Here is a 15,420-nt window from a genome sequence, read left to right as displayed (position 1 = left end):
CGCGGTGCCCGGCACGGCCCCGGCCAGCCCTGGAACCCCCTTTGGGATGCAAGACGGTCCCCAGATCTCCCTAAGTTTGGCCGTGACAGCTTTTGGGGATGCGGTCCTTCCTGCCAGGGCTCCTGCCAGCCCTGACATCCCCTCGGGGATTTGGGAACCTTGCTGGGACTTGGGGGACGGCGTGGCTCAGGGGAATGCAAGGGGCTCAGGTGTCTCCTCTCCCCATTGCATCACAGCGCCTATCCCGGTGCGCTCCAGGCTGGTCCCGTGGGGGATCCGATGTCCCCTCAGGTCAGGAGACATTTGATGGAGCTGGCAGACTCCTCAGCAGCTGGATAAGCCGCGAGCTTATGGCCGGCGTCGCCCCGCGGGAGGTCGGGGCGGGCAGCAGAGAGCAAACGCCAACCTCACATCCCAGTAATTTGGCAGGAGGCAGAGGGACAGGCGGTGGCAGAAGGTTGGCGTGGATGGGCCAGACTGGATTTACTGGTGCTGCTCAGGGATGGAGACGCTCCCAGGGCTGAGGATGACTGTCACCAGCGGAGGGTGGCCATCACCAGCGGAGGGTGGCCATCACCACCAGAGGGTGGCCATGACCAGCGGTCCCCTCCCGGCAGGGGTCCAGCGGCCGCCAGTGCCCCCCCGCGCATCACCCCCGCCGCTGGGTACTGCTTCCTGGCCAAACCCAGTTTGGCTTCTTCCTGCCCTGGCTGGTGGCCCCGTGGCTTTGAGGGGAGCGAAGGGTTTGAGGGAGCGAGGGAAGGGTCAGAGCAGGGCGCTGGAACACGTGAGGAAGCTAAAATTAGGCAGCTACATCTAATCTAATTTAATCTCCCCTTTTCCATCCGTATGACGGAGATTAGCCTGGATGTGCGGGGTGGGAAGTCTGGCTGCAGAAACTCGGGGTGGCCCATCCTGGCGGCACCCCGTTTCCCGCTCCCCACCTGACCCGTGGGGAATTTCTCCAGCTGTTTCGGGGAGGGTGGGCTGCTCGGGGGAGGATGGCCGCAGGACGCGGCTGGGTGTTTTAGGGTGGGTGGGTTGGAAGTCACCTCCGGGGTTCCGAGCATCCGCGGAGGAGCAGCGGTAGGACAGACGGATGGACAGATGGACGGCCGCCCACCGGCCCCCCCAGCACAGACAGAGCACAAGCCTGCCCTCTCCTTCCACCTTTGCGGAGAGGTGTGGGATGGGTGAACGTCGTCCCTCGCCGCAGAGCCGGGGAAAGGCTGTTTCGCCGAGCTCAGCGCCAAGGTCACGCGCTCCCTCCCACAGCTGCCAAAGAAAGAAAAGTTCTCGGACTGGTTTTCTATTCCCAGCCCCGTTTGAGGGCTGGGTCCGGCCAAGTTCAAGGTTTCCGGTGTGTTGGGTGACCAGGCAAAGTAAATAAATGGTCACCGGTGTCATTCTTCTGCCGATGGGTTCGTTTGGGATGAGCGTATGTCAAATGAAACGTTGTTGGAAACTATGTAGAGCACCGCCGGAGCGATGAATCACGGGGCAGGTGATCTGAGATGAATTAGTGCCTCTCCTGGAGCGGCTCCAGCTCCGAGATCATCCCGGCTGCTCCCTGCCGCACAGCGGCCTCGAAAAATTGGATGCGCCGGGTCTGGTTCCTGGTTCCTCTATCCCCATCCCGACCCGTGCCTCGGTTTCCCCAGTATAACAGGGCGCTATTACCCTCGCCAGGTTTGCAATGCTCTCTCCTGGGGGTCCCCAAGCCCCCCCCGGGTGGCAGCAGTCCAGGGGCCCTTTCCCTGCTCCATGGTCCCGCTCGCATCCAGAGCTGGTCCCAGGATCCAGGACGCTCCAGCCCTGCTCTGGCCGCTGGGCACAGCCCTTCCTTTCAAGCTCCGACGTTGTCATTACCGCAGTCATTCGTCTTTAAAGAATCGCATTAGAGAAATTAGAGCCGGTTGTAACTTCAATCCCTGCAATCAGCCCATTTCCTTTTGCTAAGGAACGCGGCATTAAATGCCGATAGATTATTACAAGCCCATACGAAGCCAGGAAGCAGCTGGGAGGGACGGCTTGAAAAGATTTAGATTTTGAGGTTTGTTACGTGAAAGGAATTATGAAACGTGTTAGAAAAACTCGCTTTAAATAATTAAAAAAAAAAAAAAAATCACTTTGAAAGCAAGCGCTGTTTAGAGGAACACATTGACCAGAGTCCGGCTCCTCCTGCCTTTTTTTGACCGAGCAAATAAATTGAGTCTTGGGGAATATGTCTCCCTGAATAAACTGATTTTGCAGAGGTGAATTGAGCTCCCGAGCGGGACGGAAGGACGAGACAGACCCCTCATTTTGCACATACAGTTGCTTCCTTCATCCAGCCGGGGACGCAGCAGATGGGGAAGGTAGACAGATGCGCCCCGGCTATTTTTAGGCTAAACGCTGCTTTAATTTCATCTTAACCACTGAGAATTTGGGTATTTAGCAAAAAAAAAAAAAAAAAGCTGGATCAGAGGGTGAATTGAAATGCAGGCGCACCGAAAAAGATTAAAAAGCATCAGCTGCTGGTACGGGGCTTTAACCGAAACCCTGGACAAACTCGGGCTGGATGGGCAGGGGCAGGCAGGACTGGATCGCCCAGGAAAAGGAGCCTGGCACCCGAGCTGTCTCGTCTCCGTTGCCCTGCCTCTAGTTTTGGTCCTTCTTCCCCTCTCTCTTTCCTTTGAAATGACGTTTCAATTCCTTCGAAAAGAAAAAAAAAAATTTTTTTAAAAAAAATTAAAAACAAATGTAAATGACCACTTAGAAAGAACTATGACAAGGCAAAGCCGTGAAGAGTCTGAGCTGCTCGGAACCGGTTGGGAAAGCGCGGCGGGGAGCGGGCAGACGGGTTGGGTAACTCCTGCCCCAGGGCTGCCGAGACCGGCTCTGCTGGGCGCGGGGTGCCGGGCAGCAGGAGCCCTTCTCCCTTCTCTTCTGGAGGGCCCAGGACGTGCCACGGCCCTCGTAGGGCTCCTCACGACGCCCGGCTGTGGGTCTTGGCCCGGCTGCGGCCCTCCTGGTCCCCCATGGAGCCGGGAGAAGCGTGCCGGGATGGAGAGGAGGAGGAGGGAGGGATGGTGGAGGCAGAGCCCGGCCTCCGCCCCGGGTAACGCAGGCGGAGGGTTCCCAAAGCTTCGGGGTGCACGGAGCACCCCTCCCCTCCCCCCCGCTTCAGCCCTTCCCTGCGCACGGGGAGCGGTGCACACGCGTGCAGGCGTAGGGACCGCCACAGGCCGCGGGCTGACGGATGCGCGCTGACGGATGCACACGGGTGTGCACGTTAACGCGCATGTGATCGGGCGCACACGCGCGGCACGGTGCGTGCACGGCCGTGCATCTGCAGGAGCACACCGAGGCACACGCAGGCGCCAATGACCATGGCCGGTGCGTGCACGGACACACGCTGATGCGTGTAAGCCAGGCTGCGTGTGCACAAGTACACACACGCGCACACATACACGTGCACGCGCACGCTGCTGTGTGCCCCCCAGCAGTGCGCATATGCCGGTGCGCACAGACAGACAGCAGTGCACCCCCCCCAGTGCGCCCCTCTACCCCGCGCACCCCACCACCCCTGTGCACTCCCCCACGCACACACGCCCCCCGCAGTTCACCCCCCCCAGTACACCCCCAATGCGTGCACACACCTCCAGAACACCCCCACCAGTGCACCCCCAGTGCCTGTACCCACCCAGTGCACCCACAGCCTCCCCAGTTGACCCACGCTCATCTCCCCTGCACCCCCCTCCAGTGCCCACCCGAGATCCTGCCCCCCGCCACTCAGCACCCCACACCAGTTCACCTGAGTGACCCCCGCCATTCACCCCCCATTCATGCCATTGACCCCACCCTCCACCCCATTCACCCCCACTCACCCCCCACTCACCCCCATTCACCCCATTCATCCCACTCACCCCATTCACCCCCCACTCACCCCCCCTCACCCCACTCACCCCACCTCACCCCACTCACCCCCCCTCACCCCCACTCACCCCACTCACCCCATTCACCCCCCACTCACCCCCCTCACCCCCCTCACCCCCACTCACCCCACTCACCCCACTCACCCCACTCACCCCCCACTCACCCCCTTCACCCCATTCACCCCCATTCACCCCACTCACCCCACTCACCCCATTCACCCCCATTCACCCCCACTCACCCCACATTCACCCCCCCTCACCCCACATTCACCCCCCCTCACCCCACTCACCCCCACTCACCCCCACTCACCCCACTCACCCCATTCACCCCCATTCACCCCCACTCACCCCACATTCACCCCACTCACCCCCACTCACCCCACATTCACCCCCACTCACCCCCACTCACCCCACTCACCCCCACTCACCCCACTCACCCCATTCACCCCCACTCACCCCACTCACCCCCACTCACCCCCACTCACCCCATTCACCCCCATTCACCCCCCTCACCCCACATTCACCCCCACTCACCCCCACTCACCCCACTCACCCCCACTCACCCCACTCACCCCATTCACCCCCCCTCACCCCACTCACCCCCACTCACCCCACTCACCCCCATTCACCCCCACTCACCCCACTCACCCCACTCACCCCATTCACCCCCACTCACCCCCACTCACCCCCCTCACCCCCACTCACCCCCCCTCACCCCACATTCACCCCCACTCACCCCACTCACCCCCACTCACCCCCCCTCACCCCACATTCACCCCCACTCACCCCACTCACCCCACTCACCCCCCTCACCCCATTCACCCCCATTCACCCCCCCTCACCCCACTCACCCCCACTCACCCCCCTCACCCCACTCACCCCATTCACCCCCACTCACCCCCCTCACCCCACTCACCCCCACTCACCCCATTCACCCCCACTCACCCCCCTCACCCCACATTCACCCCCACTCACCCCCACTCACCCCACTCACCCCCATTCACCCCACTCACCCCCCCTCACCCCACATTCACCCCCACTCACCCCACTCACCCCCACTCACCCCCCTCACCCCATTCACCCCCATTCACCCCCCCTCACCCCACTCACCCCCACTCACCCCCCTCACCCCACTCACCCCATTCACCCCCACTCACCCCCCCTCACCCCACTCACCCCCCCTCACCCCACTCACCCCCACTCACCCCCACTCACCCCATTCACCCCCACTCACCCCCCTCACCCCCACTCACCCCCCTCACCCCACTCACCCCCACTCACCCCATTCACCCCCACTCACCCCCCTCACCCCACTCACCCCACTCACCCCCACTCACCCCACTCACCCCACTCACCCCCCCCCCCTTCCGCCCCCTAGCGGCGGGCGTGTCCCCCCCCCCGGCGCCGGGCACACACCCTCGCGCCTCATCCAATGAGAAGCCGCCTCGGCGCCGCGTCACTCGTGGGCCGGGGAACCTCCTCAATGAGCCACATTGTCGCGGGCGAGTACCGCGGCGCGCGCTGCTCCGGGGCCAGCTCCGCTCCGCACCGCTCCGCACCCCGCCGCGCAAGATGATCGCTTCCCATCTGCTCGCTTACTTCTTCACCGAGCTCAACCATGACCAGGCGCAGAAGGTGAGGGGAGGGGAAGGGGGGGGAGGCGCGGGACAAAGGGGCCGGCGAGGAGAAATGGGGGGGAAAGGAAGGAAAAAGGGGGGGGGAGTAAAAAAAAAAAGAAGGAAGAAAAAAAAGGGAGAAAGGAAAAAGGGGAGAAAGGAAAAAGGGGAGAAAGGAAAAAGGGAAAAAAAGGCAAGGGGAAAAGTTAGGAAAAAAAAGAACAAGGAAAAAAGAAAAAAAGAAAAAAAAGGAAAGGAGGGGGAAATAAAAATAGGAAAAGAGAAAAAAGGAAAGGAGGGAAAAAGAAAAATAGGAAAGAAGAAAAAATGAAAAAAGAAAAAAAGGAAGGGGAGAAAAAAAGAAAGGGAAAAAAACCCAGGAAAAAGGGGGCAATGGGGGGAAGCAGCGGGCTGGGAGGGGGCGGGCGGGAGGCGCCGTTGTCTCCCCGCGGGCCCGTGCGCTGCCCGGCCGGGGCCGCCGTGCGGTACGTGCCGCGGCGGGCGGCTGCGGGACCCCGCGTGGCCGGGCGCCCCCCACGGGCCGGCGGCGCGCAGCAGGAGCAGGAGCAGGAGGAAAGGGGGGGGTTTGTCTCCGCTCCCCTCCCCGGCCGCCCCCGCAGGATTCGGTCCCCCGGGCAGCCGGGCCGCCCCGCGCAGCACGTGTCGCCGCTTCCCGCCGCCGGCGCGGAGCATCCGCGGGCGCGGAGCATCCCCCGGAGCCGGGACCTTCAGCCCTTCGGCGGGATCCGCCTCCCCCCACCCCCCCCACCCGCGCTCCGGGCGACGAGGCGAGGCCCCTGCGGGGAGCGGGGGGCCCTCCTGGCTGCGGCCGTGCCCCCCGCGGCCGGGTTAGCCCGGGGCACGGCGGGGGATGCCGGAGGGGGTTGCTCCGAGCTCGGATGCAGATACAGCACCTCGGGCTCCCCTTCCCCCGGGCTGTACCCCCCCTCCCCCTGCACCGACTGCGACGGAAAACATCTTCTTGCCTTCCCCCTCCCTTAATTTAAGGGTCCTGAACGACCAGAGCCTGTTCCTGGACCGCAAATGCGAGTCGACGCGTCCCGTTGGGATGCACGGAGCGTTTGTCACCAGTAATTCAGGAGTTCAGGCACTTGAAAAATGCAAGTGTTTCTGCTCTCCCATGGCTGGTGCAAAGCAGCTGGCCTTTGTTTGGCCAGGACAGCGCTCAGGCTCCGAACAGCCAGTGTTAAAGAAATGATTCCTGGAAGAAAAACGCTGGCTGGGAGACTGTGCATGAAGAGTCAGGCTCTTCCCCAAGCCCTCCACCAGCGTTTGGGGCATCTAAGGATATGGCAGAGAGGGTTTTGGCTCTGAGTCCCGCGGTTGTGTAGCAGTTCCTATTACCAGGGTTGCAGTGGGGGGGTCGAGATTTGCAGATGCCCTCTTCAAAAAAAAAAAAAAAAAAAAAGGCAAAACGCAAAATGCGTGGCTGCAGAGAGCCCCGGCTCGCTCCGTGGGCTAGCGATGCTGATAGAGAAACAAAACTTGCCACGTCGGCCCTTTGCCTGCTTTAAATAGGAAGTAAAACAAGAGAGAATGTAAAAAAAGGCAACAAACCAAAGCGTATAGAAATAACTTCCCGATGCAAAGTGATCCGTAAGGAAATACGGGCTCAGCTTCTCCCTCCGCTCGCGAGTGTCCTGGGGTTGTGCAACAGCCAAATCCACTGGAAAGGGTTGTGTAACCCCACGGCAGAAATAGGCCAGTGGCGCGGCCCGACTTCTGCCTCTCGGTTCCGGACAGCTTACGAGTTCCTTATCGGGAGCTGGAAATAATGGAGAGGGACGGTTTTGGTTTCAGGTTTTCAGCTTTGTTACCTACCGGGAAAAGGGCGTGCGAAGCCTCAGGAACCGGCTGCGTTTTCCTCCTGGCTCTGAAGGCCAAACCAAATGGGTTGCTGAGATGTGTGTGTGTGGGGGGGAAATATCCAGGAGCTGTCAGGTGGAGCTCGGGCTGCCGTGGGAGATGGCTTTGCCCTCCCGGCCCCGAACAGTCACCTCTACAACTGGATTTTCTCCGGGTTATTTTTAAACAAATGCCTGTGAATCCTCCCGATGCCAGCGAGAGCACAGAGCTCGGCTTCGCTGCGGGGGAAGGGGGAGAAGGGGGGAAGCAGCTGGGTTTTCGAGCTGGATGCTTCCACCATGCATGCAAAAATTATTCCTGGCTTATAAATCTTCCCAGGCAAGGATGGGGGAGAGTCCCCAGCACAGGGAGATGTAGGGGCTGAAATTCTTGGAAAGCTGGGATCTATCTTTTTTATCAAACCCAAAGGCTTTACCCGGAATTTGAGACTATCCATCGGAAAAGATTTTAGGGCAGTAGCCTGGGGTGTGTTCGAGTCATGTGGCTTTTTGCTTTGGATCGGGCAGAAAAAGGGCTCAGCCGTGGGAAGAAAGCGCCCTTTCCAACAGCCGCGGTTTGCGTCCACATCAGGGCCTTGAAAATAGCCCCTAAAATAGGATTTTCCTTCCTGTTCTTGACACAGAGCAGCTTTACCTGCTCTGCTGCCTGCCTGGGGGGGATGTCACATACGTCCCCAAACTCCTCCTGCCCTTCGCTTTGCCCAGCTGGAAAGTGGGTTGCAGTACTCACTTATCTAACCCCCAAGGGATTGTGCAAACTTTAATTAACCTCAGCAGCGTCCTTTGAGAGCCCGGCTTGAAAGTTTGCCGCGGATGAACCACGTTCCCTTCGGATGTGCCGGCTCACGTTGGGTTTCCTGGTCCCCGAACCTCAGCCTTGTCATGCGACGGGAGGAGCGGGAGGCGAATGAGCCAAATAACCGGGCTGGTGGCTCTTCTTCCCCATCGCTCCTTTGAAAGAAGGAAAAACTGGAGATGGAGTTAATTTTCCTATATTTGTGGCTGTTCCCAGGCAGGGGCAGGATTTCCACTGGGTTTTTTTTATTTTTCCTTTGCTAGGGAGATTAGTTTTTGTCTAGCTGATGTCTCCCTGGCTGCCTCTTGCAGGCTCCTCCGCGGCTGTGGGAGGGGTGCCTGATTGCAAATTCCTGGAAAACAACAAACACCTTCTCTTAAGCCCGCCAAGGTCAGCGGCAGGACGGCCTTTCCCATCCTTGGCTCCTTCGGGGAGCCATCGCATATCCCCTCGCTCCTCAGCTTCTCGTTTGAGCTACCGCGGGAGCCCGGGCAGGGCGCAGCCTCAGTTTCCCCAGCCACGGTGGGATGCTCCCAGCATCTGGGGGGGGGTGTCTCGGTGCCAGCGAGGCTTTCTGATCCAGCAGCATCTGAGGGGGATGCTCCCTCTTATAGGAGGGGCTCTCCAGCCCCAGAGACCTTCTGGGTTTAAAAATGGGAGAGAGCAAGGACACGTGGGCAGGGAGGTGTCTCAAAGGCCGGCTGGGGCTGCTCAGGGCCGGTGGGAGATGGGAGCAGTTTGCCATCTCAGACTCCCAAGCTAGAAACCAGAATGTTTTCCTGGTTAAACTGGGCTTTTTGTGGAGCTGCAGAACAGCAGGGTCACCCAAGGACGGGTCCCCGGCCACCGCTGATGCTCTTCAGTGTGATTTCTTTGCCATGTGCCCTGCTCCTCCTCCGGCGTGGGGTTCAGCTTCCGTCTTGGGTAGGTGAAGATGGGGAGGAACCGGCCGAGCAGGAAACCATCTGACTCACTCGGGTTCAAGATGACTCCGGGCGTGTGTCATCAGAGGCTTGGCTGCAGCAGGGAGGGCACGTGGGGTTTAATTCAGCGCGGAGCCCTCAACAGCAGCCAAGGACGTGGGTGCTGCCGGGGTCAGGGCTGGAGAAGGGTGGGTGCAGACCAGCATCAGTCCTGTGTCACCGAAGGTGGGGAGGTCGGGGAAGGGGACGAGCCGGTTCCCCGCGCTGAGTCAGCCCAGGCTGGGTAACGGCGCGGTGACGCGGGGCTGGGGAGCACTGGTTTTCAGTTTGCAGGGGCTGAGGACGCTGCCTGGGGTTTGTCCCGTGCCGCGGTGCCCGTCCCCGATCCAACAATAAAAGTTGCAAAGTGTGTGCCAGGTTACGGTCCCAAGCAAGAAAATAAAATGCTCTCCGTGCTGGATGCTTTCCTGGATTCCCCCTGCAACCTCCGTGAGCTGCTGCCGCTCCCTCTGCCTCAGTTTCCCCAAATCCGTCGTGTCCCAGCGCAGATCCAGGCAGGCCAGGGACAGAGATTACCCTGGGGAGAGGATTGATCGTGCACGCTCGTGGGTGGGGGGTGCTCGAGCCTTCCTCAAACTCAAACATCTCTGTTGTTCTCATACACAACAAATATTTGACTATTGCCAAGAAGGAAAAGAATCCAGCCCAGAAACCAGCTAACCTCTCCCAGCGTTATGCTTTTTCCCGGAACGCTGCTGAAATTACTCACATTCAGCTGAAAACTGCAGCGAGGGGATACTGGGGGAGCAGAAACATTCACTCCCAATCTGGTTCTCACCAAACACGTGGCTTTGGAAAAAGACTCGGAGCAAAACCAAAACTAAAGAGGAGCTGCTTCCCCTTCCCAGGGCTTGGGATCATTAACGGGCAGAACGTGGCCGAAGTCTTATTGCACGAGAATAAACTGCCCCGAGTCCTTGCCCTTCCCTGCCGTCATTTGCTGTGCAGGAAATGGTTGCGCTTTGCCGGAAACCACCGTCATGCTGTAATTTCCATCACCGACAGCAATCGTGCCCCACCGAGCGATGGGGAGAAGGGTCCCCACTACCACTGTGAGGGGAACAGCATCCTTCATCCTCCCTGCTGGGACCGCTCGAGCCGTACCACCGCGCGTGCATCGCCCTGCCGACAGGGACGGCGGCACGGGATAGAGCTAGCGGAGTTTTTCTACTCTTGCAAGTAGCTGCGTTGATGGGACCACCTTGCAAATATATAAGCCAAGGAATTCATTTTTTTTCTCCATAGATAGTAGCCTTGAATTGGAATGAAGTTATTTGCTGGCTATATATATATATTTTTATATATATATGTGTGTGTATTTGCAGCACTGACCCCTTAGGGTCTAGCCCTGATGGGAGGATTAAGAGAAGTCTTCAGGCAAAAGAGCATCATCCAGCCGTGGTGCTGGTACTGGAGCCGTGAGTTATTGCAAAGGCAAACCTGGCTTTTGGGGTACTTTAAGCTCGGCTCAGTGCGGCACAGCTCACCCGGCTTCCAGCTGGTGGCAAAAATTGGGCAAGTTGAGGTTTCTTCAGCCTTAGGGCAGACGGACCTTGCCCAACGGTGGCCTTGCAGCTGGGCAGGGCGATGCTAGGCACTGCCCCAGCACCCGGCGGAGAAATTAGCAGAGCCTTTGGAGAAAGCCCTGAGCTAGGAGATGAGAATTTGCTGGGTTTTATTTCCAAAAAAATTGCATCAAGCTCATTTCACGCACAGCGGCTCTAACGAGCCGGTTCTTTAACAAACTGTCCTGCCCTGTGCGCAGCTGACCAGGGCTGGGAGCACGCCTGGCACTTCCTGGCTTGAATCTGTTCCTCCTCCATTCAGTTTATTTAGATTTCCTTGGGGAAACACTATTATTCATGATGGAAGCTTTCCAGAAGTTAAATTGTCCTGTTCTGGATCCTAACCTAGTGACTTTGTTTGTTTGGAATTGGCAGTGATCTTAAAAAAGGTTTAAACAACCGAGAAGGTTGTTTGTCTTGAAAGATACTCATGCTTCGGCGCTGCAGACTAAATTCCCCTGTCTTACCCGGTCTCTGCTACAATTTGAGGTGTGCTTGGGTGTGGGGGGTGGGATTGGAGTAACGAGCAGGGCCACGGGGCTGGGAAGCCTTGGGCGGGAAGGTGGCCATGGCTCTTCCTTGGAGGAGCTCTCGCTTGGGAAGGAGCTGAGCTGCTCCTGCCCCGGAGCCGTTCTGCAGGACGCCCTGACCTGCCTTAGCTGCCAAGTGGGACGACATCTACGTTCGTAGGAGAAGATGATCCAGGTTTTAAAGGGCTTTGGAGATTAGAAGAAGGTCACCCTGTTTCTCAGCGCTGCTGATTATTCCTGGTACGGTGAAGCCTGGAGGACATGGGGAACGTGCCGAGCGGTGCCTGTCCTGGAGAAAGGAGGTGAAGCCTCTGCGTCGTTTCCCCGTGCTGGGATTTTGGGGCCTGGCGGGTCGTGCACGCAGCTTCTTCACTGCCCCGTGCCCTGGGCAGGAGTCGAGGAACAAACAGTGATGGCTTCTTGTGCATCCCAGCTTCCAAAGCACCCGGGGTCTATGGGATGAGATCTTCCCCCTGGCAGCACCTTGTGAGTCTAGCAGGAGAAGCAAACAAAGTCAGGGTGGTGGACAGGACAGAAACATCAGCAACGTGCAGTTCGTGCAAGGGTGAAGCTCTGCCCCGAGATCCACTGGGATGGGGACACCTCGTTGGGACCCCATCCCCACTCACGATGGTCTCACCAGGACCTCCCGACCACCGTAGGCTGCCAGAGAAGTCCAGCGAAGAAAGGTCTGACGGGGGTGAGAGGCTGCTGGGAGGCAGAGCACCCGGCGTCAGCCGGGTTTGTCTCTAATTATCACCGACACCCCAGGTCAGATGCTGCTGGAGAGGAGACAAGGTCTGGCTGAGGTCCTCCCCGTGCCAAGGGGCAGGTCGGTGGCTCTCGAGGAGGTTGTGAAAGGCCCCTGTGAGCCGGGACAACACCGTCTCTGGCTCACAGCTAAGAAATGGGCTTGGGCCGTCTGTCGTGGGTCGATGGCATCGGCCGATAACCGTTGGGGCAGCTAAACCGGAGATTTCCTCCCCTGGGGCTGGGGTGGAGGTGGGCGCTGGACCCGGGCCCAATCCTGGAGCTGGAAGAGGAAGGAGAGGGTGGAGGTGAGTTGGGGCAACGTCCACCTTCGCTGCCGGTAACCGGGGTGGCAATTTTCAGCAAGTGAAAGCAAATAGGAGGGAAGGGAGAGGAGTGTTTGACTTACTGCTGCTGGCGTGGATAAGGAGAGGCTGGTAAACAGCTGGCGCTGGGAAACCTCCAGGTTTCCTTTTATCCTTATCCTTATCCTTATCCTTATCCTTCCCTCGCAGCCGCCTGGTCTCCCAGCTGGTGGGTGCTCGCTCTCTGCTCCCGACTAATGGGAAGGAGCTGAAAGCACCAAGAGAAAGAAATCAGGAGGATCCCATCACAGCGGCGAGGATGCCGCTCCCCAGGGAATAAAGCGTCTCTCCCGCAGCGTGCTCGGCCGGGCTTCCCTCCCTCCATGCTCCAACCTCGCCGCAGAGCGACTGGGCACTTGGCTTCCAAACTTCCAGCACAGCCGGTGGGGAGGGAAGGATACGCCGGAGCATCCCAAGCCTGAAACACAGGCAGCCAAAACCACAGCAGAGCTGTTTCGTTCAGCCCAGGGTCCGAGCGGCTGCATCCGTGAGCGAGGTCACGCTGGGGCGGCTGGCTATTACTCGCCCACAAAATGCCCATTTCCTATAGCATAACCCTATAAAAAAAAAATTCGTGCTTAATTTCTGATGACCTTATGTTACGTGCCTACAGACAGGTGAGCTAACTGGGTGGAGTTTTCCTCTTGACTTTGCAGGGCTTGCAGCTGCCCTTTAATTAATTTTAAGTTAAGTTAATTGAAACAGGGCATAGTTTGGGAGCTGGCAGTCTGTCCACCTCTCTGTTTCCCTTCCCTGCTCCGGCCGGGCTGCGGAGACACGCACAGTGCTAATGGATGGGTCGAGGAGTTTTTCCATTTCTTGGGGAAGACGAGGTGCTTTGATGTCGTTTATAGAAGGAGCCGGGCATCTTCGTAGCCTCAGCGTAAGGGTATAAACGACTGCCAGGAGCAGGGGGTGGATTTCTTTGCTTTCCAGCCACAGCACCCGCTTGTGTCACCCAGCGTTGTTTGCTCAAGGGAGCTGAGTAGCTCTCGGCACTGTAACCCTTTGTAGGGGTGATCTTAGCAGCAAAGACATGAACGGGCAGTGGACTCCTGCCGAGCATCCTCCATGTAGGAAGAGGCCCCGGGGGTCAAGGTCGAGGCACGTTGCCGCTGTGGCGTAGGAAGGGCTCCGCAGCTGCAAAACCTCCGCACCGACCTCCTGACTCACGGCCTGGGCAGGGAAGGTTGTTGAGTTTGGGTCCTACTTCTGTCGCAACCCATTTGGGTGCCCGTAGGTGGACGAGCAGGGAGGATGCTGCGGAGCAGCGGGAGCTCCTCGGGGCTTGGTGTTCCCAGGTTGGCACACGCTGCCTGGGCAAGGGGATGCTGCCGAGGGGCGCGCGGGGTGGCGTTTGGCGAGCTCTTTGGAGAGCAGCCCCAGTGCTCAGGAAGAGGTGCAAGAGCAGCGGCGGGCGTTATCGGTGTGCCTGGAGATAAGCTGTTGCAGCACTGCCGGCGGTGCTGTCTCGGCAACGTGCTGGCACAGCCGTGTCCTGCCCTTTGGGGTGGGTCACGACCTGCTCCGGCTTCTTGCACCAGCCCCAGCAGATGTGAGGGGGGGGCTGAATGCTGTTCTGAAGGTGTACCAGGGGGGTCATGCCCGTGTCCCTAACCCTCCAGCTGACTTTTTGGCTTTATCTCCACCTTTCAGATTGACAAGTACCTCTACCACATGCGGCTCTCCGAGGAGACCCTCCAGGAGGTGTCCCAGCGTTTCGGGAAGGAGATGGAGAAGGGGCTGGGAGCAGACACCAACCCCACCGCCTCGGTGAAGATGCTGCCCACCTTCGTGAGATCCACCCCGGATGGGACAGGTACGGTGAGACAGGAGACGCTCCTGGCAGAGCAGAGGGAGAACGCAGCGGGGGGGGTCTTGGTAGGTGCCAACACGTGCCAGGAGGGAGGGCTGGGGCCACCCGTCCTCACGGCACTGCCAAAACGGGGATTGACCCCATGGTCACCTTCACCCCTGCTCCTCGGGGCTTCATCCTGCTTCTGCTGAGCAAGGCTCAGTGCGGGGACAGGTCTCATTCCCCTCTCTGCGCTGGGACTGGGGGGGCTCCCAGTTCCCGATGGTGGGAGGGAGGGTGGGAAGCAGCCCTCGCGTGCCTTTCCTGGCAGGACGGAGACAGTCACGGGTCCGGCTCATCAGGTTGCATTAGCACTGAAGCGGGCGGCGGTGCCAGCCGCTCGCTGAACGCCGCAAGGGCCGCGGGAGGAGGGGGGGGCTCTGCAGGCTCGGCTCCTCGCAATACGGCCTTCCTGCCTGCTTCCCATCTTGCTCCTCTCAACCCCAAATCCTGCTTCCTCGAGCATCCGTATGGGAAATTTCCTTGTGCTTCCCTCTCCTAGCTTGGTATTTTGGGAAGGAGCTTTGTCGCGGTCCCTGCGGCACGCGGCAGGGTGTGGATGCCACCCAGGACCTGCCGAGTCTGCTGGTGCTCAAAGCCGGTGGAGCGGTGCTGGCTGCTGAAGGGCAGGGAGGGACGGAGAGCCCCGAGCAGCCGGAGCTGCCCCTGGCTCCGCGTCTGGGCCGGCAGCGTTCCCAGGGATTTTCCCAGGCCGGTCGGTCCCGTTGGCCGGAGTTGCTGGGAGTTGGGGTTGCTCTAGCTTCGGCACCTTCGTGGGGGTCCATGCAAAACCTCGGCAGCAGAGATTGCTGACGGCCGGCGGGAAAGGTGGATGAAGAGGAAGGCAGCTGATGGGATGCCCCATCTGCCCTTCCCTCCTCGTCCCCAGCTTTTTTTTCCACCGCCGTATTTCCACACCCGGCTTCTGGAGGCGAGCGGCTCCCAGCAGAGTGTGGGTATGGAAATACGGCCAGGTCACCTCAGCGGGCAGCGACTGGGCAGACTGGAGTTTCCTCTCCCGAAAAGCCGGCGCGAGCCTGCCGGTTGGGTGACAGTGTTAAACAGGGTGTACCCGCGAGGTCGCCGTGCTCAAACGGCCAAAAAAAAACCCCCCATCGCTGCTGGCTGTCCGCTCTGCGATGAGCTGAAGGTCTGCG

General features: G+C 59.4%; 1 protein-coding gene across 1 annotated transcript in view; it reads left to right on the top strand.

Annotated features, from left to right (window-relative positions):
- The first annotated feature begins 5,397 nt into the window (after positions 1-5,397).
- HK2 (hexokinase 2) overlaps positions 5,398-15,420 on the top strand; it is a 29,494-nt gene continuing 19,471 nt past the window's right edge. The window contains exons 1-2 of the mRNA XM_054804397.1: positions 5,398-5,552; positions 14,065-14,227. Of these exons, the coding sequence (XP_054660372.1) occupies positions 5,490-5,552; positions 14,065-14,227 (226 nt within the window). The 5' untranslated portion in view covers positions 5,398-5,489. The remainder of the gene's footprint in view (positions 5,553-14,064; positions 14,228-15,420) is intronic.

The sequence above is a fragment of the Grus americana genome, chromosome 26, assembly GCF_028858705.1.
Source record: "Grus americana isolate bGruAme1 chromosome 26, bGruAme1.mat, whole genome shotgun sequence".
NCBI lineage: Eukaryota > Metazoa > Chordata > Aves > Gruiformes > Gruidae > Grus > Grus americana.
This window is presented reverse-complemented; position numbering and strand designations above follow the sequence as displayed.